The 26373-nt window shown below is 39.1% G+C and overlaps 1 protein-coding gene across 3 annotated transcripts in view; it reads left to right on the forward strand.

The window, feature by feature from the left end:
* Positions 1 to 23410, forward strand: part of dnajc6 (DnaJ (Hsp40) homolog, subfamily C, member 6) — a 44511-nt gene extending 21101 nt beyond the window's left edge. Inside the window, exons 3-18 of one of the 3 annotated variants that reach the window (XM_059340913.1) lie at positions 1122 to 1171; positions 3470 to 3618; positions 5564 to 5686; positions 6535 to 6668; positions 7800 to 7994; positions 8257 to 8374; positions 9364 to 9443; positions 9671 to 9864; positions 11929 to 12297; positions 12480 to 12623; positions 13440 to 13541; positions 13970 to 14107; positions 14195 to 14527; positions 14810 to 14958; positions 15382 to 15558; positions 19957 to 23410. In XM_059340913.1, coding sequence (XP_059196896.1) covers positions 1122 to 1171; positions 3470 to 3618; positions 5564 to 5686; positions 6535 to 6668; positions 7800 to 7994; positions 8257 to 8374; positions 9364 to 9443; positions 9671 to 9864; positions 11929 to 12297; positions 12480 to 12623; positions 13440 to 13541; positions 13970 to 14107; positions 14195 to 14527; positions 14810 to 14958; positions 15382 to 15558; positions 19957 to 20058 — 2557 coding nt within the window. In that variant the 3' untranslated portion in view covers positions 20059 to 23410. The remainder of the gene's footprint in view (positions 1 to 1121; positions 1172 to 3469; positions 3619 to 5563; positions 5687 to 6534; positions 6669 to 7799; positions 7995 to 8256; positions 8375 to 9363; positions 9444 to 9670; positions 9865 to 11928; positions 12298 to 12479; positions 12624 to 13439; positions 13542 to 13969; positions 14108 to 14194; positions 14528 to 14809; positions 14959 to 15381; positions 15559 to 19956) is intronic. The other 2 variants (XM_059340915.1, XM_059340914.1) reach the window with 2 other exon arrangements.
* The last annotated feature ends 2963 nt before the right edge of the window (positions 23411 to 26373 follow it).

Raw genomic sequence — 26373 nt, forward strand, 5'->3', positions numbered from 1 at the left:
ATAAACAAACAAATAAATAAACCAGTAAAGTGACCTGGTGGAAAGAACAGTGCTGTATTGTGTGGATCTGCTGACTATATGATGCTGTAAGAAGACTCATGATATCCAAATACATGTATGAAGAACACCTAGAAAATCCCAAGACCCACTCAAGGTGCTCTCACTCCAAAGGAGACTATTTGAGTAGCACTGCATTACATAACCAGGTCTAGGATTGCATCAGGGCCATATGGCACTCCTCCATGACCACACAGAGGTGATTGGCCCAGATCAGCCCTGCTTGGGGGATATTCACAGTAGGCAACAAGTCAACTCAATCTGATGCACATTAGCCTGCTAATGTGTTTTGCAGTGCTGCTGCTGGGGAAAGACATTTTTGTGCGACTCCTGAAATTAACTCTTCAATTACAAGAAATAAAACATTTTTTGTGAGTCTGTACAAAACGAATGCCACTCCTCTCTGCACCTGCTTCATAGTGTTTCATAAGCAGTCAATAGTTTCCCGTCACTTCCATGATGCAGCAGTAGTGGATTGCTTGTATGTGTGTGCACTGCAGCTGCTCTCAGAGCTTTGATAAAAAAAAAAAACTCCATATGGAATAGCTAAATTTAGCAATGAAAGGCAATGATGCTCGATTGAAGAATTCACATATGGCGCTCCTTTGATCCCGGGCAGTTCAGCCTTGTGTGTTGAGCCTGAAAAAGACAACTTCCCCACAGCCAGAGACAAGGAAGCTTCTGCTCTCAGGCCTGTTGAGTCTAATTACTTGGATATGCATGACATGCAGCCTGATGCACTTGACAGCAGAGAGGCACAGAGGTGGATCAACCTTTTGGGTGCTGGTCATGCATTGATCTCCTCTTTCTAATGACTTGGTATTTTTCAAGAATAGGGCACCTTTTGACTCTCCTGTCTAAACCCCTGAAAACCATCAACACACGTGTCTGCTTTATTATAGTACACCTCCAATAAAACACAAAGGTGTCAGATGTCAGGTGTTTTGGTGTCAGATACTTTGCACTTTGCTGAAGGTCATCATTGTTTTTTCTTGTAATAATCTCTTGAACTGCATGAAAAAAAATTACTAAATAATCTTCAAATGTTTCTTTTTTTGTTACAGGTACACTAAAGGGGAGCTGGACATTGCCTACATCACATCACGGATCATAGGTAAAGACATTTATTTGTAGCAAATGGACTTGGTGTGCATGTGTCAGTTGTGTATGCTCTCTCTAACATTTTCAATTAGTGTCATAAAGTTAGTCCCAAATCTTAAGTTGGTTTTTATTACATGAATAAAACCACCCATGACTTCATGAGTAACAATCAAAGGACTATACTGAATTTACCACTCAAAAACACAGATGATCAACTTTCTTTCGGAGTGGGTGGGTTTGGTACAGGCGGCAACCTGTCTGAGCAGTGAGGCAAACCAGGAAGTGCCTTAAGCTGCATTCTACCACAAATTCCAACAGTGGTTGCTGACGGCAGCTGCAGAAGCATTTTGGTCCATTCATTTCACTACAAAATGAGAAAACTTCTCACTTGATTTATTGCCTCAATCATGAGTAAAAAATCTTCTTCAAGACAATATGATGTTAATTGTGTAAATAATACATGTGTTAGCCCTGCGATAGTCTGGCGACCTGTCCAGGGTGTACCCCGCCTCTCGCCCAATGACAGCTGGGATCGGCTCCAGCCCCCCGCGACCCGATTGCGGATAAGCAGTTAATGGTAATGAATGAATGAATGTGTAAATAATGGCCCCATTTGGAAGAACAAAAGACAAAGAATCGTATGATTTGGGGCGTGGCTACCTTTAATTGACAGGTGGCTTACACGACGAGCTGTCATCTGGAGAGAAGAAAAACAATGTGTATCCACAGCACTGTTTACTTTTAAACAGCCGTGAAATGATTTGACGTTGTCCGAGTTTTCGTCCGGTTTCGTCTCAGAACTTTGACCCTTTCACAGTGTATTTTCACCTAACTATAGTTTATTTGAATACTTTGTTCATTTAAAATGTCTTGTTCAGAGTTTGGTTGTACTAGTAGACACTCCAAGAATGTTAATCGCTGAATCGCTGTTAATTTTTTTTAGGTAAGTAACGTACATTTAGTTTTTTGTTTTTTTGCTAGCCAAAACATCCCAGTTAATGCTACAGTTAATGTTAGCATGTTGTTTAATGTTAACAGCAGCGACTTCGCTCAGTCAGGTTGCCCGTGTAGAGGGCTTGTACTTCAGTGTCATCAAATCCTTCTTGCACCTCCACAGTCCAAATATGGTCTGCTCCCAGTTTCCGAAAACATAGATGGCGACATACGAAAAGAAAGATAGCGACGAGTGTAACGCCGAACTGATGCTTCAAACAGGCAGTCCACAAACGTCACGGCCACTACATCAATTATTTATATAAGGTTTATGGTTTGGTTTGATCAGATTTGAAAAAGAGTGACCAAACAGCCCAACAACTACCATTGGCTTTAAAATTCAAATGTTGCTTAATCCTGATTGGTGCATGGAAATACACAGCTGAAAATAGTGTATTCCTGTATTCATACACAATCCCAATGCTGTATGATGTGTACAGTATTCACACACACCTATAAACACATATGGATAAATGGACACTTTCACCCTCAGCTTCCCTTCTGTCCACATATCTCGTTCTCACACTGCATCCGGCTTCACATGCTCATGAGTGTGGAGCAGCCATGTGTCCTTTAGAGAACATAGTCAGCTGGACATTTGTCACCTCGGGGCTTCTGTCCCACAATGCTTTGTGTGCAGCCGCTGATAGTCATGCTTGAATGTGGGCCTCCTCTCCATACTTCAAATTTCACTTATTACAGAATAGCTGTAGAGAAGGACAAAAGATGAAGGAGAATGTCAGAGAGAGAGTCTATCATTTACACTACTGCTCAAAAGTTTGGGGTCACTTAACAAAGTCCTTGTTTTTGAAAGAAAAGCACAATTTTTAAACTTAAAATAACAGACATGCAGTCTAGACAAATGTGGTAAATGACTATTAAAGCTGGAAACGGCTGATTTTCTTATGAAAAATCTATTAAATATTGTCCACAACCATCACCACTGTGTTCCAGTGGCACATTGTGTTAATCCATGTTTACAGTGTTGAAAGGCTGATTGATCATTAAAACACCTGTGCATTATGTTAGAACTGTTTTGTGCTGATTTGAGAAGCAATAAAATGATCCTTCCTCAGGCTAGTTGAGTATCTAGAGGTAAAGTTGGAGATTTGTACAGGTTAAAATTATTATTTCTACCCACGTCAATGTCTTTACTATATTTTCGATTCATTTTGCAACTCACTTCATGAATAAAACATTTTGTTTTCATGGAAAACAACACAGACCTTTTTCTGGGTGACCCCAAACTTTTGAGTGCTAGTGTACATTATATTGTTTGTTTCATCTGTGCATGAGAACATTCTGATTTTATTTCCAGTGATGACCTACCCAGCCGAGTCAGTGCAGATTGGTTACCAGAATCACGTAGAGGACATTCGCTCCTTCCTCGACAGTCGCCATGCTGACCACTACACTGTCTTTAACCTATCACAGCGCAACTACCGCGGCGCCAAATTCTCCAACAGGGTGAGTGTGATGTTGCCTCATGAAGCTACAGATGAAGCTGTTACAGATTTATTAGTTTGTACCTAGTTGTTAGTGGCTGCCGCAGCATTTTCACTCCCTGGATTATTACAACACCACAGTGAGATATGAGGACTTACTTACAGTATGGAGGCTATTTTCGGTCTGCCAGCATTTTAAGTGGGGACGGTCGCTACATCTGCTCATGAGGAGCTTCTAATTAGATTTGGGCCTATCATTGCTCACCACTCCTCTGTCATTTAAGCCACAATACCAATCCAACAACAAGAATTCCCCTGGGGAGTTAAGCCGTGAAGCGAGCTTGCAGTTATAAACCCACAGAAAAGTATCACCCAACACCTCTACAAGCATCTGTCTTATTGTTTTGGTTTTACTTCCTACAATTTTAGTTTTGGTTCCCCCTCGTTGCTGTAATCAATGTCACAGCTCTTTTCAGAAACCCAGATAAAGCTGTGATAAACCCATCTGTCCAACACCAAACAGCAGACAGATAAAGTTAGCAACTAGCTTGTCAACATATAGCTACGAGCCACATGTTGGTGAAGATCAAAAACAGAGCTAAAAGCACAGCACACAGCTCCAAATCAATGCCATTGTTGCTCTATGTCTGCCAAATGTTCAGTGTTGTTTATAGCAGTTCAGAATTAATGTGAATGTAAATGTAAACCTAAAAGGTGATACTTTTAATATTATGCTGTCTTTAAAACTTGCTTTCCCCCTAGTGGCCAAAATCCACTTAATGTAGGTGTTTTGTTGACCGCTTGCTTACTTTACCTTTTTGTCCTGAAGTGTTTAGAAGTTTGCTGGCTACTTTTACGCACATAGTTTTTGGTAAAACTCACTGGGTGGCCAACATACAGAGCAGAGAACTAAAATAATACGTAAAAGCGATGGCAAACTTCATAGAGCTGCCGAGTCAAGTGTTGATTCTCAATGTGATTAGCAGTATGAGCAACTGTTAAATTAGAGAGAGTGATTTTTATATTAAAAAAAAAGGTTTAATTAAGAGAGACACCATCTTAACTCATGACTGTACAATGCCTAATGCTGAATCAGATAATCACATACAGCACTAACTTTTCATGCACTACATGATTTAATTAAAAAAGCCCCAAAGAATCCACAGTTAACAAAACTCTCACAAACTGTGAACTGGAAGGACATATATGATTTCAGGATGGTCTTGAGTGATATAGCCAGATTGTGAGTGTATTTTTGTGCAAATAATACATATTTACTTTGATATTTTTAATCTTCCAGACATGCAACATAGCATTGATTCAATATGCATCTTTTACATGCTTCACCACAGCAATAACTATATGTGACCAGAGATGTTTCTAATTTCCCATCTCAGTTAGATTACAATTTAAAAAGCAGGATTTAAGTTTGAATGCTCTATTTATTCTATTTTCTTCTATCTTTATGGCTATGACTAATCTCATCAGGGAGTCTTCGCTGCTGTCATTCAGCACTTTTGCACAGCTGGATTTGGATTGAAGTGGGAGCGTATGTGGGATCTCTTTAGATAAAAGTCTGCCACCCTCCGGCAAAAACATCCAAGAAGCTAAAGAGTCAAGCTGAGGAGTTAACATGGCCAAGATGGCCCCCTGTCTGCTTGTGGAGGTTGCTGTATCTCCAGCAGATGAGTCATCATGGCAACTGGTGTGTTGTGTTGCTCTGCTGCTGCAGTGCTGTTGCTAACCTCCATCTCTCCTTTCTCCTCCTCTCCTGGTTTTATGTCTTTTTCTTTGGTTTCTTCACCTTTCTTCTTCTCTCTGCTGTCTTTTGCTCTTTTTCATTTGCCCTCTGCCTCTTCCCTGCTCTTTTTTTCTGTGTCTTGATCTCTCTTTTCTTGTGTCTCTCTCCCTGTTTTTCTCCCTCATTCCTTCTCCTCCTCTTATTTCCTGCACCAACTCCGTTCCAGGTTTCAGAGTGTAACTGGCCTTCTCGCCAGGCTCCCAGCCTCCACAACCTGTTTGCAGTGTGTAAAAACATGCACAACTGGCTCAAACAGAATCCCAAGAATGTGTGTGTCATCACCTGTTCGGTAAGAGTACGCTCAATATAAAGAACCCGAAAAAAATATCCCTATCCTCCAGTAATTATCCTTTGTTGTTTTTATTTCAAATCCAATAAAATGTAGTTAAAGAAGTCTTCTACTCTAAAAAACATGTATTTTGCTTGCCAGAGATGAGTTCCTCAGCAACCAGTTACAGCTTTGACAATGCCAGGCATGCTTAAAGCATAAGTACAATCCTTAAATGTTTTGCAATATAATCTCTCATGTAGTATTCTGTGCAACAGGCCTTTCTGTCTGCTCTTATTCAATGACAGCCTGACAGCCACACTGTACACTGGCATGTGGTGGGGCATGTTATTGCCAGCTCACTGCGGTTTGGCTGTGGCTTGGCAAAACGGCTCCATCTTGCATAACCTCCATCAAACACTTCCTTTCTTTTAAAAAAAAGAGAAATTTTTCTCTGCTTCGGATCACAAGGAATGTTTTTGTTTCCCCGTAACCTGAAATGAGCTCTGAATAAATTTATTACAGTGAATTAATTCAGTAAGCTAAAGATCTCTTTAGTGTTGGCCTGTTTGGGCAGATGACTTCATTGTCAGGCATTTCTACAATTGTATATATTAAATTAACTTTAATTAAGTTAAGTTATTAAGTTAGGGCGCTTCTGGCTACTTTAACAGTTCCTCTTAGGGCAAGAGTTTGAGTCACTGTGTTCACACTTGATACTGTCATTAGTCACTAATGAATGGAAGCAAAGGTTAACATACATGCCAGACAAGACTAAAAAGTATATTAATAAAGCTTTAAATTATAATAATTACAGAGCTTTATGTCTATGTACGTGTCTCAGTGACTGCTTTGCTGTGTGTTTTTAGGATGGTCGTGCTCCCTCGGGTGTTTTGGTTTGTGCCATGTTCTGCTTCTGCCACCTCTTCAACAACCCGGTTCCTGCCATGCAGCTGCTCAGCGCCAAGAGACCAGGCTCCGGCCTCTGGCCCTCACACCGCAGGTATGTAACCCTGAAAATGTGCGTGTGTGTCTGCATGTGACAGAGAAAGAAAGTAGGGGAAGTGAGGGAGAAATAAAGGATGGGTCTAAGGCCTCTTTGTATATTAATTTATGTGTTTTCTATGCCGTTAAATCCCATTATTTACCAAGAAGTAGAACTGCCGGAATTAACATAAAAACGAAATAAAAGTCAGGCAGAAATAGAGAGGATTGCCTTTCACTGGGAGACTGGATTCAAACTGATTTGCTGAGGTTAGAAACACATTTACATCATCAGCATGTTCCAGCATCAGTCATGTTTATTCTACTATCTGCCCCTTTAGAAGGCAATGCATTTTTTAGATTGTAGCATGATAGCATAATTTCAGGCCATTTGCTGCTGTAGTGGATAGGCTAATCAAAACATAAATAGTGCAGCCGACAGTCCCCAGTTTCCTCAGGCTGCAGAGCTGGCAGACCCTCAAGGATGGACATTTTATTACCCTTCCAGCCAGTACCTGTAATATTTATCCGTCCATGCCTGAGCAAGATCTTCCTCATGATGAGTCAGAGTTTTAGCACAAGTTGACTTAGAGTTTATGAAAACGGCAGCAATGACGTTGTCATAATAATTAACAAATTTGCCTAACGCAAAGAGAGGCATGCATTTGACATTGAAAAACTAAAGCTAGGCCTGTCACGATACTTACAATACCGACTTATCGAGCTCAGCAAAGTTATCAAGGTCATGTCCATACCTTGATACAATATCACAATATTATACAATATTACCCGTTTTGTTTCAATAAGAATGTTTTCAATAAGAATGTCACCAATACATTAATAAATATGATACCAGAAAAACAGCAGAATAAGCCTGAAATATATTTTGCTGTAATTTCTGGTAGCGCTGCTCTCATCTGCTTTCTGTGTCACACGATAAAAGGTTATGGCTTTGCAAAACGGCCGTACTTGCATTATTATGCTATTATATTATCATTATATCAGTGGCATTAAATTGATCATCACTGGGATTTAAATTATAATGACAATAATATTGTTTATCGCTATTATTTCAGGTACAACATATCGTAAAAACTAAATATGGTCGTCACAGGCCTAAAAGTGATGACCTTTTCTTCTCTCCATGCAGGTACATAGGCTATGTGTGTAGCATGGTATCAGAGAAGCCCAGTCTACCCCACACTAAGCCCTTGATGATCAAGGGTCTCACTATGACTCCGGTCCCCTGCTTCAACAAGCAGCGCAGTGGCTGTCGGCCCTTCTGCGACGTCCTCATTGGAGAGACAAAGATCTTCACCACTGCACAGGAATACGAGAGGATGAGGTAGGAGCAGCAATATCTTATTTGAAATGTGTGAGCCTCAAATAGAATTTGAGATTTTATGCAGCATATGATATTTATATGAAGGTATGATCAAAGAGGTGAAACAAATCATGCTTTTTCTCTACTCATCCTCCATTCTCATTCTCTCTCTCTGCAACGTTTCCTCTTAATTATTTTTCTCCCAATCGCTGCTCCATTTATTCTTTCCTCCTCTGCCCTCATTTCGTTTCATTTCTCCCTCCCACACACTCTGCATGTCCAGAGAGCACAGGGTCCAAGAGGGTAAGGTAGTTTTCCATCTGGGTGTAAGTGTGCAAGGAGACGTGGTTGTTTCAGTCTACCACATGAGGTCGACCATCGGTGGACGTCTGCAGGCCAAGGTAAACCGTCCTGTGCTTCATGCTGTATTCTACAAAGTCTTTTTACTGTCGGGGCCAAAATCCGTCAAAGAACTACAAACCATTTCTATGTATTGATAAAGTTAAGTTGATAAAGTTACCATTTCAATCAAACTTGACAAAAACAAGATGTTGCGCAATGATAATATTGAAATAATTTTGTTGACATAAGATCATGTTGAACTCATCAGGATGTGGCTAATTTGAATACTTGTGTATCACAAATCCACAAAATGTCAGAAGGAAAGAAATAGCAAGAAGTGACATGTTGGAGGCTGGTTTTTAACTTCCTCAAGTGCCTAGTTTATGGGAATATGTGGTTTTCCTTAAACGGCAGTACTGGGATATTTATAGTACAAGTAGACATTTTATAGTTAACAATAAAATGAAAACTCTTTTTTTAAAACTTGGGTATCGTTCTAACCATTGTTTCTTGTGGTTATTGTATCATTTAACAGTATATTTGCTGATATATATTGGTTTAAAGGTGTACGTCCCCCAACATTTCCTTTATAGGTTTTAATGGCATTTTAATCAGACTACAGCTTTAGGTAGGCCTAGGTCAAAGGAAGAAGCCACTAAAATCTAACTGACTTATGTAATTACTTAGCAGCACAGGTTCTTTTTCAATTAGAAATCTATTCAGATAAATGGGTTAAAGTGGACATGTTTGAAACCTGTCTCTTTACAGACTGACTACTGATCCCCCTTAAATCCAACTAAATCTGTTGAGTAGAGTTTGTATTCAGACAGCTGATAGAGCCCTACAGTATTGTCATAGGAATTTTAGCAAAAAATATAAAAGCAGACAGTGGTATACTCATAAGACAAATAAACATTTAATTTATCTTTGACTGAACATCATATAGTCCAACATGAAGTTGGGGTAAGAAGAGTTACAACAGGACTTTTGACTACTGATGCATTTTGGTAAAACAAAATGTGACTAAATCAACACATGGTCCAAACAGGTATCCAACACCCAGATCTTCCAGATCCAGTTCCACACTGGCTTCATTTCTCCGGGTACCACCATGTTGAAGTTCAACAAGTAAGGAAATGTATTCTATTTAATTACTAGTACATGAGTATGTATAAGAACAAAGCCTAGAGATCCCTTTACAATAAGTGTATACTGTCCCCTAAAATGAATACAGTTGAAGTAACTGGTTGAATAAGTGGACTGAAATCAGAAAAATATTTTAAACAATCCTGCTGATTTGGGTTTTTCCCTCTCTTTGCCTCTCACTATAACATAAATACATTTTTCCTTCCTAGACCAGAGCTAGATGCTTGCGACTCTCCTGAGAAGTATCCGCAGCTGTTCCATGTGATACTGGACGTGGAGGTGGAGGGGATGGACAAGCAAAAAGACCTGACGCCACCGTGGGAGCAGTTCCCCTGTAAAGACTTGAACCCCAGCGTGCTCTTCTCCTGCCACCAGGAGCATCAGGATGCCCTAGCTATTGCTGGTACTGTGGGGTCGGGGACACTAGGGACACACATAACACAAACTGCCTCTGCTAATGTGCACACAAGTTTCTTCCTGCAGGCTGTCACTATAACCAACAGTTAACATCAAACCACCAAACCTTATAACACTAAGCATCCGTGTTAACAGTAAATTATATACCTCATAGTTTAAACGTGATCATCAAGTGATCAATATAAATACTATTAATTGTGCCATATTTATTCCAGCACCCTTTGCTCTCTCCACTATTGTACAGCTGTATTATTGTTTACAAATTTTTGTGCGTTTCTTTTTTTTTAAGTTAGCTTGCCGACGGTCCAATTAGTAGGGGTCTCCACTCAATACACTATCCCTATGTCTGAAATCACATATGATGCTCTAGATACTCAATATTTGTACTATCTTTCAACATACTATTGAGTATATCACTTGTATATTTATTTTCAGACACACTTAACTACAATTAACATGTCAACACGGCTTTACTTCCACTATATCTGACAGCTAGCGTTAGCATGATTTTTTGGCTTTCCTCCTTTCTTCGGTTGCTAGAAAATGCAACCAAAGTTGGTCGCTACACAGTGCCTAATGTTATCGAACAGAAATATTTAAGCTCACAATGGCAAAAATACATAAAAAGAGGAACAAAGATTGTCGACTACCTTGGCTCGTTTGGCGGACATCGATTACTTAAACATCTTTAAAAGTTTTGTGTCTTTAAATGTTTGATTTTAAAATGAAAACAGCGATAGGACATTTTTCATCTTAGGTTGGAGCTTCAATAACCTGCATGTGATGTAGCCTTAAAGTGAAACTGGTTAATTGTTAACTGTTGATAGCTGTCACACATTTCTTTAAGTACGACTTAAAACTAACCCTAAATCTAAAGTAACCCATTACCTAAGTCCTAACGTCCTAACCGTCCTAACCCTACACTAAAATTTTAGAAGTGAAGGCTAGCCAAAAAGCCAAACAATCTACAAACAAGTAGATAATTCACATCTGCATACACATTTATATATACTCTCATACACAAATGTATGTGCACAAATGTGTAAGATGGTGCACAGGTACAGTAGGTCACTGATAAGGTAGGCTTATGTATGCAAAAAACACATTCACATGCATTTACATGTAGACACAGAAACACACGAATGAACTAACTTTCATTTTTGTCCCAACAAGATGAGATGGAGGGATTGGATCTGGAGGGTAAGACAGATGAGAAGACCACAGACCTGTTAGAGAAACTGTTCAGTACAGTGACATTAATTAACCCGGGATAGGTTCAATTCAATCATACTCATTGACTCTATAAACAATTATATATCTTGTTATTGGAAAACGACTTGGTTGTTTCCATTTTCTGATTGGTTGAATTGAAATTAGCCCCATCCTTGTTATGCAGTGATATATCTTTTTGGTAGAACATTTTAATCTGTTTGTCACATAAAAATCAATTATCTAGAGAGCTGAGTTAATTACTTGTGTGAAAATATTAGTGAATTTGGAGGGGGTAAAAATGTATGTTTTCAGTGACAATAGCTATAGGAAATAAGGGTAAAAAAACTGACCAGCTAAAAGAGAAAGAGATTAAAAATGTTCTACCAAAGTGAAATACTGCTCTAGATTGATACTAGTTTAGCATTATACTCATACTGTAGACCCTATCCCAGATTTAAAACCACACTATGTGTTTTATTGATTAAATCCTTGTAGATAAAGATTTATTTGAGAAATTAGCTCCTTTCCTATTAGTGTAAGAGCAGCTACCTGGCAAACTGCAAAGTGTGCAGCTTAGTGTTTTATAGCAAACGGTTCACAGTATCAGGAAAATAGCTGGCGCTTGTAGCAGAGATGACCTATAGCTGCACCTTATTCCTTCCTTTTTCTCTGAACCTGCTCTGTCCTTCTGTCTTCTTTGCCCCAATTTATTTCTTTTGTCTGCAACTTTATTTCTCTCTACTTTCTCCACTTGGCTGTCTCTGTCTCATATTCTAATTCACTACATGTCTCTCTCTTGCTCCCTCTTTCCTTTTATTTCTGTGTCATCCACCTGCAGAGCCAAGCCGGCCCCATGGAGGTCCAGACGGTCGGGGTCACGGTGAGGAGAGCGAGCCTTCCGACGATGAGATGCTCTCTCTCTCAAGCCAGCAAAGCAACGCCAGTACGGCCCCCCAGCGACCCGACCCCCCTACTCCGATGCCTGCCGCCCCTGCACCCGCTGCGGAAGTGGATCTTCTTGGCCTCGATGGGGACATCAGCCGTCCTTCATCTCAGGCCCCCTCTGCTGCAGCTGCAACCACTGACCTCCTAGGGGACTTGTTTGGGGCCTCAGCCCAGCCAGCCAGTGGGGCGTCATCTGCCCATTCCACACCACATAAAGTAGTCCCAAACACTGCCTCGCCGTGTCCCTCTCCTGCACCAACAGGTGAGATCCAAAGATTGAGATTTGATTTAAAACACAACCCTTAAACAAATGTCCGAATGTGATATTGCACAAAGCTTTTAGACTGCTTGAATCACAGTTAGGGTTTCTGTGTAGAACACTGATTTAGTTAATTTAGCATGAAATTTCCTTGTAACAATGGTGGGTATGTTTGTTTCCCTCAGCGTTTGATCCCTTTGGGACGGGTCCCATGCCTAAGCCTCAGGACATGATGGGTTCATTCCTTGGACCAGGTAATGTGGGGCAGCCAGACCCCTTCCTGCATGCTGCTCGCTCTCCATCACCCACCCTGCAGCCTACAAGCTTGGGTAAGGCATGCTTCTGCTGCTCTGCTACACATACTCACAGCATTTTGGATCTATTAAGTCCATATTAGGGTAAGGCACATTATACAGTATCTGCAAGTCTGCTTCTGTGGCTTAACACACATGCATCATGCCCCCCCCAAGATTCATTAGACTGCACTACTTTTTAATATCTTTTCCCACTCTCATATTTCTGCTCTACTTATTGCTTACTCACACGCTGGCTTTTGGATGTTTGGAAATGAATGAGTTTGCATGGCGTCTGATGAGTATTTGAAGCCTGTCTGATTAATATTGCATAGTTACTGCACAGGCTTGATATTTCACTTCCAGCACGACTCATTCCCCATCAACAAACAACATTTTCAGCCTGAAGACATTTCTGTACACTTTATACCTTTATACAGCATTGTGTGCATGGTGAAGCAAGAAAACAACAGAGTTGCAATTATGCCCATTCATTAAAATTGACAGTTTGACAATTAAATGTATATAGCTGGCGTGAACCCAACCTGAACATGTAGTAATACTAAACAGGTATGAACAGGCCTGATACATTTGTTGCAGAGGTTGTAGACCTCTTTGTCAACTATTTCATGACCTGCATTGTATGGTATGTGCCTTGTAAGAAAGGGAATATCAGTACTTTCAATACCTGACAACCAGATCCCTTTAGACACCAAAAAGCACCCTAATAATGCCTCATTGACACACAACCCTGCTATTATTTTCTTTGGCTCTACGGGTTCATGTTCATGTCGCATCACTTCTCATTCACTGTGTGCTCACCCTGTGACAAAACTTTATGTGCTTGACTAGGCCGGAGTTCCCCTGTCCCGCCCTCGACCCCAACCGTCAACATTCAGCAGCAAAATGCAAAAGGAGGATGGGACTGGAACAGACCCGCTACTACAAGCACAGGTAGAAAACAGTAACCGCATACATGCACTTATATTAACACAAAAAGCACTAAATGATCATCTAATAATTTCATAGGGAAATCTGACTTTTTTTTTTTACATGAACAGTATGTTTTTACATGAGGAGTATTAATATTAAAAGAACATGTTAGGCTCAAAAATATATATGCATTGTCACCTTGTTTCCATGTAAATTAACTTGAAAAAGATTATGAAATGAACAATTAATTGCAATGGTACAGTACTCCCCCCCCCCCCCCCATGTATGTATGCGTGTCTTGTGGTTTGTTATGTCTGATCTATTATACTGTGGTTGTTTGTGGTTGTATTGTGTCTATCTTATGTTGTATAATAATTAAAATGTTAAAAAATAAAAAATAAAATAAAAAATAAATAAAAAATATATGCATTGTTTGTTGATTGATCCAGGAGCAGGCTTTGGTATGGGCAGTCGATCAGCAACTACTAGCCCCACAGGCTCGGTCCATAGCACCCCCACCCACCAAACCAAGCCAAACACCCTGGACCCGTTCGCTGATTTAGGCAACCTTGGGGGAAGCCTTGGAGGTCAGTTACTGGAAATTTTCTGAAGCACATGCACTGGGTTTTTATTATTTTCATCTCATGATTTCATCTCCATCCTTCCCTTCACAGGTTCTGGCTTCTCCAGCAAACCTACCACTCCTACTGGAACTGCCCCTTCACAGCCCCCAATGGGCTCCCCATCTCGACCTCCTCCGTCTCCCCAGCACGTAGAAGGGTGGCAGTCCCACGCAGGAGGCGGCTTCCCCTCATGGCAGCCAGGTGCCGGAGGTGGTGCAGCATGGCAACCCCAAGGACAGAGCCCTGCCCCACAGCCAAAGCCCAGCCCCAGCCACACCCCCATGCCTCACACATCGCCCCAGAACCGACCCAATTACAATGTCAGCTTCTCTGCAATGGGAGGGGGCTCGCCGAGCGCAGGGGTCAAAGCACAGCCTAGCATGGGTGAGCAGGAGACGTGGAAGTAGATTTAATGTTTTTTGTTAGAATGCAAATGTTGTTCAATTCTTGTCTGTACAGTTGATTTTTTTAAAATAATTTATAGTTTTCAAGTCTGTTTTATCTAATTGTTTAGTTGTTTTAACCTGAATATATGTAATGGCTTTTTACCCTAATGAGATCCTAATTCTTATTACCACAAATAAGAAGTAATATGGCCCCATAACTGACTGAGTAACTTAATTAAAGTATGTTTTATCTCCCTGTGTTTACATCCCTCTCTGTCAGGTACTAAGCCCAAAGCTTCAGATGCCAACTTCGATGACCTGCTGTCAGGTCAGGGCTTTGCAGGGACCAAAGAGAAAAAAGGGCCCAGGACTATTGCAGAGATGAGGAAGGAGGAGCTGGCCAAAGAGATGGATCCTGAGAAAATAAAGGCAGGGTTTTTTTTTTTACATGATATGTGATGTTGATATAGAGTAACATCTGTAAAGTATTGAAAATAAGGTGTACTTTGTTGTTCTTATTTGCTGTTGAAGGTCTTCCACCACTATATCTAAGTAAAATTATGGTTTGACACAAGTGCACTGGGTTTCTATCATCTGTTTATCCAGTGTAGCACAATAGAAGCAATTCAATGATTCCCAAAAGTAGGATAGTGGACTCCAAACCCTTTGGCTGTTAAAGCAGATTTAATGAAGCGACCAATGTAGGTCTCCCATGACCAAACTTTGTTTCCTCTAATTACTAAAAAATTTCACCAGAGCCAAAATCACTGAAAGCATTTTTGCTAATAATTGTTCCAAATCTGGTAGCTAGCTGATGGCCACCCCTCTCTCCCTCTCCTGTTTGTGACCCAGATTCTGGACTGGATCGAGGGGAAGGAGCGTAACATCCGCGCTCTGCTGTCCACCATGCACACTGTGCTGTGGGAGGGAGAGACGCGCTGGAAGCCTGTGGGCATGGCTGACCTGGTTACTCCAGAACAGGTCAAGAAGGTCTACCGCAAAGCAGTCCTGGTCGTCCACCCTGATAAGGTGAGGCATATGATAACTGGTGGATTTAAAAAATAGTAATAACATAAGATAAAAAACGAGGATTTTTACCTCTATTGATTAGATAAAACAAGACTTCTGTCCGTTACAAAACTTAAATAACAGATGGGCAGTGTAGCGCAAAAAGTTCTGTCAACACCAATCACGAGACAGAACAAATTAAATCCATTGTATTTATTCATCCATAGTATTTATGTTTTACAGCTGTGGTCTCAGAGATCCCAAACAGAAGTAATGTTGCAAACGTCTAAAACATGGCATCTGTTAAAAAAGCATCTATATAAGAAATTTTTCATTAAAAAAAAGGAAAATTCATGAAGTATCAAGCTGATAAACCAAAGTTAATTTACAATGTGATTTGACATTTTTACAGATTTACTGTAATCCAAGTGACATAGCATCTAAGGATTAGTAATACTGACAAAGTTAAAATGACTTTAATCCCACTATACTGATCACCATATCCCAGTATCCCAATCATTCTACTCTAAGACATTGGGTAAAATGTAACCTTGTGAGTCTGTGCATATGTGTATGTGTGTCATAATGCTGTGTCACATCTGTCTGTCTGGTACCTGCTTGGTGAAGTTCACTAAAGTACTGTAAATGGCTAAACAAATACAGTAAATTCCACACTAAATTCAAAATGCCTGACTTCCTGTTTGCGTTGAGAGCATGGCTGAAGACACTTTCACCACGTTACACCATATCACATTCTTTTTCTTTTCACTTGCTACTTACTAAGTATACATACAATTGGGACTTACTACTTCATCATAACATTGAGCTTTGACTCTCTGGCTCACATATATCCTGCAGGGAGGATTGTGGGTCAGAATACCAAGATAAGCATGCTGGCTTACAGACTGCAAAATGCAGGCAGATAAAGTAGGACATCCTGGTATTTTTGGTACGCTGCATTTGACATACTATGCATTTCGAAGTATATTATATATATATATATATATATATATATATATATATATATATATATATATATATATATATATATATATATTTGATGTAAATATTTTTCTGGCATACTAAATGGGCGCACAGTTTTTACCTAAAACTAATTTTCACTCAAACTCATTTTGTGTTCCGTTGCACCATACACACCAATTTGGCATCGCGGCTTGTGTAATCTCATCCTGGCATTGTCTGTAGTGTTGCAGATACATTTCGCACATGATATTAAGATGCACAGCAATAAAATGAAAACAATGAAAACGGCCAAAATAATCATCACTTCAAAAACACGATAACTAATTGAATTCCAAGCTGTTTTAAACCAGTCAAATAAAGAACTATTTTCCTGCTGAACAGCGTTAGCAGTATCATGAAGGTGGTTAACTATATCAACAATTGTAGCATTATATTCAGGCACAAAGGTACAACACTCAGAACCGATAATAGCACACGTTCCTCCCTGGGCTGCTAAAAGAAAATCCAAAGCTGCTCTGTTTTGCAAAGCTACCAGTCTAACAGAGGCAAGTTCACTCGACAGAAGCATGAGAGCTTTACCAGTTTGATTCGCTATAACTTCTATTGCATGAGACAGATCGGCGATTTGATCCAGCGCAGACATAATTCCGTAAAAAGGAATAAGGGGACCAAGAACATTCTTGAAGCTTGATTGGTGATGTGTCCCAAAGATGTCTGAAAGTCCGCGTCGTGCCCGTTTAGGAGTTTTCTTGGGCAGGGACTGAGCCACTCTCATTGCCGGAATGACATACGCCAAGCCACAGCGCCCCCTGTAATCCACGGGGAGATACGGGTATGCCAGGTTTCCACAAACCCAGTACATTCCTTCAGGAGAGGAGATGGAACAGCTAGCAGTGCGCCGAGCTAGAGCAGTGAACCGAGCTGGGCCGGCTGCTTTCAAACAGTGAGGTGCAGAACCCAGAGATTCAACTTCAATATTAGTTTGTTTTGGGTCCCATTTGAATGTTTGAAGACAGTCCGATTGTCCTACAGGTGTCTCGCCCTCATTCTGGAGACACCAAGGAAACTTCTGAGGGATGAGCTGTATGGGAACAGGTTTGGGGGTTTTGAGACATCTGTAGCAGTTTGAATGTCCTTTAGAACAGTTAAGTGGCCTCATTTTGGAGGGACTGGAACAATCAGGGCGAGAATAAGACTGAGGTTTGGGAATATGCAGCAGATGGCAGGTGTCGCAGTCAGAGGCAGGTAAGGCCATCAGAGGTAAACCTTCTCCAGCTGTGTAGGGCATCAGGCCACAGATATAACAGCTGGAATTAGGGCGTACGTAGTTGGCCACTTGCCATGCCATAGTTAGAAAAATATTGATATCATCTACTCTTACGTCCGGTAGTTTCATGACCTGTGGAGCTCCCATGGTGGCTTCCACCAATATCAGTGTTAGGAAGTGCAGGATCAGGGGCATTATTGCAATGGATTTACAAAATCTGGCACCGGGTCTTCACAGTTTGAGTCACAATCTTTAACTTCAGGAGTGTGGAAAGCAGTCTGGACCTGTGAATACATACAATGGACAGAATGAGTTACAGCACAACACATCCTCACTCACTCTTCAACTCTTCAAATACTGAAAGCCCTCTGCTTTAAAATATAACACTCAGTGCACAGTGAATTTTCAAAATTAACTTTAGGCACCAAAGCAACTTGTTTAAGTTTAGGCAGCAATGCTACTTGGTTAAAGTTAGGAAAAAGAAGTGTGGGGGTTAAAATAAGTACTTCTGTACATCAATGCTTTATGCAGTTTTATAGGCAATATATGTGTTGTATGAACACTGGTCCTACCCACCCTAAATTAACTTTTGCCCTCTTTATATTGCATTGGTTGCTCTTCGCATCTAATAATGTTGAAATGTTGAAAGTTCGGGTAAAACAGATTAAACAGATAAAACCATATTTTACAAGTTGGAAGTGAAAAATGTTTTTGCACAGCAAAACTTGGTTCCTCATAAAATTCTTTACATATGAAATAAAACGACCATAAAATGACCTTACCTGTGGTTGCAGTCCTTTTCCTTTTTACTGTCAGGAATACTCAGAGGATTCAGGTTATGGCTCCGTGCTCTGTTGTGAGATTATGGCAGGTGGACATGACCAGTATGCAAGCAAAGAGAAAATACTTCTGACCCCTCTATTTATCCTCTCCTATATCTGAGCAAGAGCACAGGGACAACACAAAATGTACCCAATCACAGGAGTCTAGTGAGTGATCACAAAATCAATATTTACTTATCATTAATTACAAAACGGAAGGATTTGAACCAATCAAAACAGGGCAGACTTAGAGGCTGCTTTTGTCAGATGTGATTTGGTTGAATAAGCCCACAGACAAATGAGCACATTTATTTAGCACAACAAAAAGTAAATCAGTCACCAGTAGCTTCAAAATAAAAGCAATAAAAGGAAGACAAGAGATATGAACACGCTATAAAATGAATAAATGCAAGACAAAATAAATCATAAATAATAAAAAAAAATAAAGACAATAAAACTTAAAATAAAATGAGCCTATAAAATGGGTTTTTAGAAGTAATTTGAAAGAGGCCGGTAATTCTGTAAGCCTTAACTACTCAGGCAGGTCGTTCCAAAGTCATGGGATCATCTTTAGATTTAAGCCCCAACTTAGAAATGCTGCTGAAGATCTGAGGCAGTGGACTGGGGTCAACATTTCTGCTATATACCTTGGGGCCAGACCCAGACGAGCTTTAAAAGTGATCAGTAAAATCTTAAAATCCATTCAAAATTGAACAGGGAGCTGGAGTGATGTGATGTTGTCTAAATACTGTTAATAAACAGTATATTTATTTATACAAGTAAATAACTTATCTAAATCTTTTTTTATAAAAAACATGTGTTTGGTGAAAGAATATCTTTGTTATGTGCATTTAAAAAAAAAAAAGTGTAATTCAACTTTTTATTTAGTTCATGTAAAAAAATAAACAACAACAATAGAGAAGACAGCATTGGTATTATACAGTACAATAATATGTCCCAAGATTGATCACAAGTGAGTTTCTAACCCAAAACAAATAGCTAAAAAAGGAAAACAAAACAAGGAAACACGAAACCAGAGTAGAATAATAATCTAATTAAATTGAGTATAATGAGTATATCGGATTTTTACGTTTTGATACTGATATTGTGCATGTTTGTGTACTGTTACAATTACTGGCCTGCAGCTATGGAGTCACATATGGCTTGATATTGAAGCTCTTTTTAAAAAAAATAATTTTCTAGTTGTGTCAAAGCAGGTATTTTATATCCAGATGTTTTCAGATGCAAAACACCTGCTTTGCATCACTCTTAGATATGGCCAGAAGACGAATATGTTTCTAGGTGATTTACTTGTGGATTTAACTGTTTTTCTGTCTTCCCTCACAGGCGACAGGACAGCCCTATGAACAATATGCCAAGATGATTTTCATGGAACTAAATGACGCCTGGTCAGAATTTGAAAGCCAAGGACAAAAACCCCTCTACTGAACGAATATTGCCAGAATGTGAGCGAGGATAGGATGTCCTTCCCGATTCTGTCATCTAATCCTAAAAATGTGTCACCACCTCTGGTCAACATACTACAGCCGCACCCTACAACATCTGCCTTTATACCTGTGCTTCGACCCGTACTTCTCTTCTCACCGCACACAAACACAGAATATTCAGTTGATCTGCAAAGATGGCAAAACACCACAGAACTCCAGTGACTAACAGTGTAACTGAACAAATTACTTCAAGTAGCTCAGACGTACCTACCTACAGTACTGTATGTGTGTGGTGCAGCTTTGTCCTTCCTTGTTGAGCGTCCTTAGCCCTGAAACCAACCCACCAATCAAAGCAGTCACCGGGACGTCTAGAAAAACAAAACAAACGTTTCACAGGAGACAGATCAAAAGATAGCGGTCAACACACGAGATAAGAGAAGAACAGATCAGGGAGTAAACTGAACAAGCATTTTAACAGACTGCTCTAAATAAGGCTGGCAGAGCGTTGGATAGTCTGTAAGGCACAAATAAGCATTTAACAGCAATCAAGTCATTTACTATGTAATCTGTGTCAACACTGGATCCATCATCAGTTCTGTCATATCAAATCTGTAATTTTTAATACAATTTAATGTTCTTAAAAGTACGGAAAAGGAACAGTGTTATCTAGTTATATATATTTGTTTTTACCTACAAAGTTGCTTTCCATCCAAAACAGGCTGTTTGGAGGTACGGATCTGATTTAAAAAGTGTTGTGAAAGTGCAAAAGGAATGAAAGCAAACTGCTATTACAGCTTTTGACAGTCACTCTGATTACAGGTTGGCTTCCATATCCATTAGCCTTATGTATTTGGGATAATTGAAAATGAAAAATGATGGGACTCTACAATAAAAACAGGTCAGGCGGCTGCTACAAATTCAGTTCCTGACTTAATATTAATGTGACAGATTAACAAAAAGGTGTATGTACTGTAGGAGAATGGTTTATTATCGGTGTGTCTGATATAATCAAGCTGTGCGTGTTTGGGAATTGAGGATTGTAAACTGTATTTTAGGATTAGCACATGTACAGTTCCAAACATGAAGCACCTTGAGGCCTCATGGATACTCATACAGTAACGTGTATTTTTGCAGGAGAGCTCTGTGAATGCACAAACTTTACTCGGTGCAGCTTTGAAGGAAGCCATTGTTATTTATTTATTAGTTCATTTTAATTTTTGTTTTGTTTTTGTTTGTAACAGACCTGCTGCATTATTGTGATTTAATTGAACTGAACATGTCGTCAGCTAATGTATGTAAAGGACATGTCCAGCATATTTTAGGCCATTATAGTTTAACTCATCGACTGGCTGACAACCGAGCAAAACCATGGAATAATTTGTAAGGCTATATGATATTTTGTGTGTGTGTGTGTGTGTGTGTGTGTGTGTGTGTATAACCTTACTAGTTTGTTTTAAACATTATTGTCCACAATGTGGAAAATTGAATTAGAATATGAATTACAAGTCAGTACTAAGAAACAGTAAAAACATCTGGAGAGCTGCAGTCATATGTGCAGTAGCCCTGAGAGAAAAGAGAAGAAGAAAGTCTGATCTAAATTGTTTTCTCCACAGTCATAATCACAGGAAAGTAAATGGAAAAAACATGGTGTGAAAACAGGATTTGCCAGGAGAAAAAAAAGTTTTGCCAGGATCTTTTTCACATTTGTAAAAACTAGTGCAAACATTGTGTTTAGAGTGCATGATGAAATTAAAACTCACCTAGAAAAAAACATGAATGCTTTTTCGACCCATTTAAAACATGTGGTGGTGGTGTACTCCACCCTCTTGTGGCCGGAATGAGTATTACAACAACAAACACTGAAAACATTTTGTTGCTTTCATGGATGAAGAATTCCTTGGAAAATGTTCATGTTCATGAACTACTCTTCAATGTTTTTTCACCTGGCAAAACTTTTCAAACCTGTCACAGATTATTTTTAAAGAAGATTATCCTGGTATAAACCTGGATAAAATTGTTTTTATTTAGATCAGCATTGAAAATGGATTTTAAAAAAATGACTTGCCTTTCAAGGCTTCTTTACAAATGCAAAGTACAGAATTTCACAAACAAGACAAATGTGCACATTCAGTGAGGGGGGGTGGGGGGCTGTACTATTGACTATGTTTTTGATAAGCTTTTATAGTCTGCAATAACTTTTTCCACACTACAAAAAGCTGCACTTCTGTGCTGCTCATGTAACATCTCTATTGATCAGACAAAATCCCTACAATACAAGAGTTGTTGGTTGATTTTGCAGAGATGGAAAATGTTCTCATGCTGTAAGATGATACGTAAACTGTCTGATGAATTAATTAATTTGCTTTACTGTATCTCACTTCCTCATATCTAAAAATCCTCATTACACTCAGATTCTAAATGTATCTGCCGTTATTACAAGACTTATCAAAGCACTGATGTGCTGCATTATTACTTTGACTTCGTTTGTTTACATTTGAGATATTTTCCTCAAAGCACTGACACTTTTGTTTCTAATTATCATGCAGCTTCTTGTCTGGATTTGTGACACAATTTCCTTATCAAGTGAGGTACAACACTCATGGCTGTACATGTCGCAGGTTTTTAAAAGAACAGATTTAAATTCTCCCCATGTAATTTCATTCATGCTGGTGTGATTGTTGCTCTGTATGGCAGAAACTGACATTGTCTCCTTGTGTAAAAAGTATTTCATAGTCCTGAAATGAAGTCCATGGGCCAATGAAAGACATTCTCAATTTAATTTTCCACAAATATGATCCTATATTATCTTCCCACTTAGAGTTCTACTATAAAACCATGTATAGCTTTTTAAAAAATCTGTTATCATTTCAAAAATGTGTTTTGCCTTCTCATATTCATGAACTATTCATCTCTCTCTTTCTCTTTCTCTCTCTCTGTTTTGGAGATGTAGATGAAGGATTAGATCATTTTTTGTTTGTCTTTAAGCAATGTTAACTATCATAATGTTTTTTTTTCCTTTCTTGGACTTCATTATTACCCAGGATTCCCAGTTTGTTGACTGAATACTGACCAGTGGAAAAAGACTGCTATATAAAGTGTTGTTTCTTCAACTGGGTTTGGGACCCAGAATGGATCACATAGCAGGGCATCTTGGCTGAAATGGGTCCCTGAACAAGACTCTTGTTCTCAGGCTGAACATGCTGAACACTGATCTTGAGGCTACTGCTTTCTTTGGTGACTTTCCGGACACAGGAGGTGTGTAGTATGTGCTTCTGTGCTCTATTTACACTGAGGACCTACATGTGAAATAACCCTCATAAATCTCCCTCGCTGACTGAATTCTCTATCTGCAATCTTACAGCTATGTTAAAAAGCTAACCTCTATATTGTAGTCAATGGATGTGTGTTGTTTGAAGTTGTGGTACGTATGGAAGTGATCAGATTTGGATACAGACTACTGTATGTTATGTGTTTGCCTGTCTGCTGTTCAAGTATTACTAAAAACTGTGTAAAAAATTCTGTTCATGTGTTTCTTTTCAGGTCTGTTTACTGTTACAGGATGTACATAATGATCAAGTGCAGTGCACAAAAATAAATAGTAAACAGAAAACTAAAAGCAGCATTTATGTGTCTTTTGGTGTATCGCTTTTTTTAAACACAAGAGGGCAGCAGCGTGCAACACATGAACTACATGTGTACACTTATGTACTATACACTTTTTGTTTGCATAAGACAAGGAAGATTTATTGGTGTTGCTTCACAAGTACGAGTACAATTTCATCCGGAGCCAAACTCGTTTCCGGTTGAATTAAAGTCCTGACTTTTTGTTGCACTTTTGTCAGTACACTCACAGAAGTAGACATAAAGCTAAAAACAAGGACAACAAAACTGAACAAAGGTAAACATTAACATTTGACTAACAGTTACTGTAAACATTTGATTACAATGTGCAGATATACATTCGTGGAAAAAAAGTATTAGTCTACTATCTAGCCATTTTCCATGGTTTTCTTGATAATAACCAAAATCATTATCAAGAAAACCATGGAAAATGGCTAGATATCAGCTCTTAAATTAAACTTGTATGAGCTATATGTACCTTTAGTTGTACCAGGCATTAAATGATTAATGAACAATTTCAATTGTTCATTAATGAACCAGAAATTGAAGAAAACAAGGTGGTCTAATATTTTTTTCCATTACTGTACATATAAAAACATCTTTATGCAGTCTGTATAAAAGCAACAACACTGCAACTTGTAAGCAATGATACAGTAGTGCAATGGTGCAGAAATAAGGATTGAATAATTAATTTAACAGGTTGCATTATACACATGAGGTAGGTGGATGTCACAGTATATACAGCTATGCTTGTATTTATGTTGATATTGATGATAATTTTTGAACTATGAAGTATATCATTTCCTGGTAAACTGAATTTTTGGTGTTATAGGGTTATTGCACAGGGGTTTGATGTTAACTGTTGGTCATAGTGGTGTACTTCAGGGAGCAACTTTTTGTTTCTGGTAGCCTACAGTATTCTGTGGACAAGTTTGATTTGAACTGACACTTACTTTACTTTTGTAGCTTTAAGATTATATGAAATCTAGGGTGAGGTTTTCCTTATATCTACATCCTGAAATGGACTGTAAATCCACATTTTATAGCTGATAAACCCCCTTACACTCCTGGAAAGTTCAGTTAACATCTTGTCATCTTTTTCACGTCTGCACTGTTGATGAGCACAAGTTTCTCACAGCAATTTTATAAGAACTGAAATAGGACCACACTTCAGACTTAAGTTGTATATAGTCACACATCTGCGAATGCAGGTGAATAACCAAAGCCTACCGAGGCAAAATGTGGGCTGGTTTATAGTCCAAGTGTGGTCAGCCACTTATGTCATTTTAATTGGTTGAGGCTGCGAACCAGGGTTGAACTCCATGCGATGCAAAGATGCAAATTTGCTTTACAACCAGACACAAATGTTTTATTCACCCCTTTGGCTGCTTATGGAAGTAGACGGAGGGGTGAATTTTCACAAATCTGCAACCTTAAGAAAGACTGTTGTGTCACCCTGATTGGTCAAGAGACAATATGCAGCAAGCTGCTCTCAATTCTTAATTAGGATAAAATGTCTCCCAGTTGGGGAAAAAAATATCAGTTTTGTCAATCTGACATTTGACGCTAATGAAAACCGACTGCAACAATAAGCTGCATTACAATGCTGCTGTTCACCACTTCATCTTGTCTCAAATGTGACCGGTTATGGGGTTGATAAGTTTTCCTTTGGGGCTCAGATCCACAAAAAAAACAGGACTGTGGTGTCAGTGTTTGACTATCCAGAGGGAAATTTAGGGTAATTGAACAATCAGTGATCCATTGTGAAATAAGTTTTCTGTTGCACTCTTCAGTTTTTCCCTCCTCGACCCTGCTCTGCTGACGCACTCTCTGAGACACTTGGGCTCTGATAGATGGAGACAATTAGCATTTTTCGTGATATCCTACACCATTAGGCACAAGTCTCATCGAGATGTCAAGCTGTTACACACCCACACACACACACACACACACACACACACACACACACACACACACAAACACAAAGAGTTTCATCTTGATACCAACAGGGACATGGATGCCCTTTCATGAATGTAGACATATTAATGGATGTTAGAGCAAAGGGGTAAGGGTGCTGCTGCTTTTCACCACTAGATTAAACATAAAAAGAAAGAAAATAAAATATCAATAATTATGAAATGCAATGGAAGAAATATGAAATTTTACCAGTAAATCTAGTTATTTGAGCTGTTTTTCTATATTTTACATATATGTACTACCACATGTTTAATATTGACTCTATGTGCCCGATTGTGTTTAATTAAATAATAATTACTCCTGTCCTGTTTAATATAGGTTTGACTGAAATTTCCAATCACTTAGCGTTTATTCTAAACTGTAGTGGTATATGTGCATCTGAGGCTGATTATTACTATCTGGGAAAAAAAGTGCCCATATTTCTGCTCAAATAGATGACAGGCAAATATAACTACTGTATTCTCACATGATGTGTTCAAATATAGTTCTCGTGACTCTACTAATCAGTTCTACAAAAAGTTTGAGCTTGTTATGCTGCTGCGTTAAAGGAAAATATGTACAAAAAATGAGCAGAAATTACTGTACACTTCTATTTGGAATATTATATTACGTTAAAGATGAGAAAAAAATGTGATCAATAGTTTGACTTCAAGACAGGAAGCTCTTACACTGGTTGATCACTTAAAAAAAGTTTTGCCATTGATTATAGCTGAATTAA

Source organism: Centropristis striata, chromosome 9 (assembly GCF_030273125.1).
Source record: "Centropristis striata isolate RG_2023a ecotype Rhode Island chromosome 9, C.striata_1.0, whole genome shotgun sequence".
NCBI lineage: Eukaryota > Metazoa > Chordata > Actinopteri > Perciformes > Serranidae > Centropristis > Centropristis striata.